This window comes from Histoplasma capsulatum, genomic scaffold (assembly GCF_000149585.1).
Source record: "Histoplasma capsulatum NAm1 scaffold_114 genomic scaffold, whole genome shotgun sequence".
Classification (NCBI taxonomy): domain Eukaryota; kingdom Fungi; phylum Ascomycota; class Eurotiomycetes; order Onygenales; family Ajellomycetaceae; genus Histoplasma; species Histoplasma mississippiense.
In genome coordinates, this window is record NW_001813868.1 from 1 (window position 1) to 1,968 (window position 1,968).

Here is a 1,968-nt window from a genome sequence, read left to right on the forward strand (position 1 = left end):
CCAGTACCACCGTGCTGTGTGTTGCCTTCCACAGCTCTGGCACTTGTTTCACTATAACTCGTTCGTCTTCAAATATGAGAAAGCAGTGGCCCTTGTCAGCCAGAGAGCAGGCAACCTGCTCAAAAATATTTCTATTCTTCGCGTCATTGAAGAATTTTATATACACCCTCGTGTCCCAAACATACATCACCAACAACGATTGGGACAGAAAGAAGGTCACCAATTCCGAGGGTATTCTCCCCTCCGGTATAGGGTGGAACATGTTCATGTCGGCGCCCGTAGTCCATGTACGCCTGCAACGGGGTGTGCCGGGTCTGGTGTCGCTCTGTGCGGATGGCCTCGATGCGGACGAAGTGGCCCAGCCGTGTGATGACTCGCTGGCTGGTACGGGCAACCTGACCCATGGCCTCCCAGATGGCCCTCGCGGCCAGTTCATCTGGGCACGTGGTGTCATCGTCGGGCCGCTGGACGCAGTTGACCAGATCATTGGGTGCGATGTTGGTCAAGTACACCGGCCATCTGGTCCGCCGCAGCCATGGGTTGGCTTCATCGTGCTCCCCGGCCTGGATGACATTGCTGGTCTGCCGTTGCTGTTCCTGGTAAAATCGCTCCAGCTCATCAATGGCCTGGCTGGCTCTGTTCTGGTCTGGCGTGCCGGTATGCTCAGTAGTCTCCTTAGTCTGGATCTGTATGTAGTGGGAGCCCTTGCGCGATGCAAATATCTGCTGGAACTGCACCTTCTGGCATGATCTGTCCACCTCATCCTGTGCTGCCGTACGCTTTTGTGGCGCTGTACGGCCACGGCTGGGATATGGCGACCAGCTGTGCTTGTTCTGCCAGTGCTTGCGCATGGTGTTCATGTTCCCTGCCACATACTGGCACTGGGGATCCCGCTGGCACCTGTAGCCATCTTGAATGGGTAGTTCCGGGATTGGTTCATTCAGTATTGTGGGCAGTGTTAACTGTGTAGTATCTCGAGCCACATTGTCCCACTGTTCAATGTTCTCCTTTATCTGCTGAACCACCGCATGCTTTAGCTGATGGGCCTTGCCTTTCAGATGCCGTTCAATCTCTGTTGGCCACACAGCGTGCTTGCACCGGCGGCATATGATAATGAGGTATGATTCACAGTGGATAAATAATTGATGTTCCATGTCGATGCTTGGTCTGTCTTGTGCATTGAATATATATATATTTCCTTCATTCAGTGTCTTTGTGTGAAACTTGACAGATCTGATCTGGTGTGAATGTTTGTTTTTCTGTGTTTAAAATCACTCCAGAATGAAGCCTTTCGGTTTTCTTATATGTTTTGCTATTTTTATTTACTTTGTTGATCTTGCACCGCTTTGCACCGCTCCGTTGCCTGGGTGAAAATATATATATTTAGTTGGGTCTGGTTGGGTTGGTGGCTTACCCCATCAAACATCGCACCTCAACTCATTGACTTTGACACCACAATGTAACCCCTTCCCGGCGGAATTATCGCTTTTGATTTGGATATGTTGTATTTCATATCCACTACGGCCTACATGCAAAGTTTGAAGTCAATTGACTCAGTGGTTGATTAGTTTAGTTGCCCTGATTCTTTTCTTGTTGTTTTATCATTTATAATTATTATAGATGATTAAATAGCAAATCAATTATACTAAAAGCCTGATCCTTGCTTGCTTGCTACCGCCTGAAGCACAATACCCTGTAAACCACTTCAATAGAGGGGGCGATAGGAGAGGTTGATAGGGAGGGGGTTATAGGGGGCATATAGGGGGTTATAAGGGGGGTGATAGGAGGAGGGTGAAGGGATCATAAGAATTATATAGATGGAGATTAGTGTAGGTTGAATTATCATTCATGGCAGCATTAACCACTGGATGTGGTAGGTATTGCAGTTAAGGCCTGCTATATGCAGGCTCCATTGTAGATTGTTCTTCCCCAGGTGGTGTAGTATAATAAAGACTACTAGAAGTAAAA

At 48.2% G+C, this 1,968-nt stretch overlaps 1 protein-coding gene across 1 annotated transcript; it reads right to left on the reverse strand.

Annotated features, from left to right (window-relative positions):
• Positions 1–7: 7 nt before the first annotated feature.
• On the reverse strand, positions 8–1,154 carry HCAG_09246 (predicted protein; the record flags this gene model as incomplete). Its single annotated transcript, XM_001535774.1, has 2 exons — positions 8–115; positions 186–1,154. Coding segments are annotated over 2 exons (1,077 nt in total), but the record flags the coding sequence as incomplete, so codon positions are not given.
• Positions 1,155–1,968: the final 814 nt, after the last annotated feature.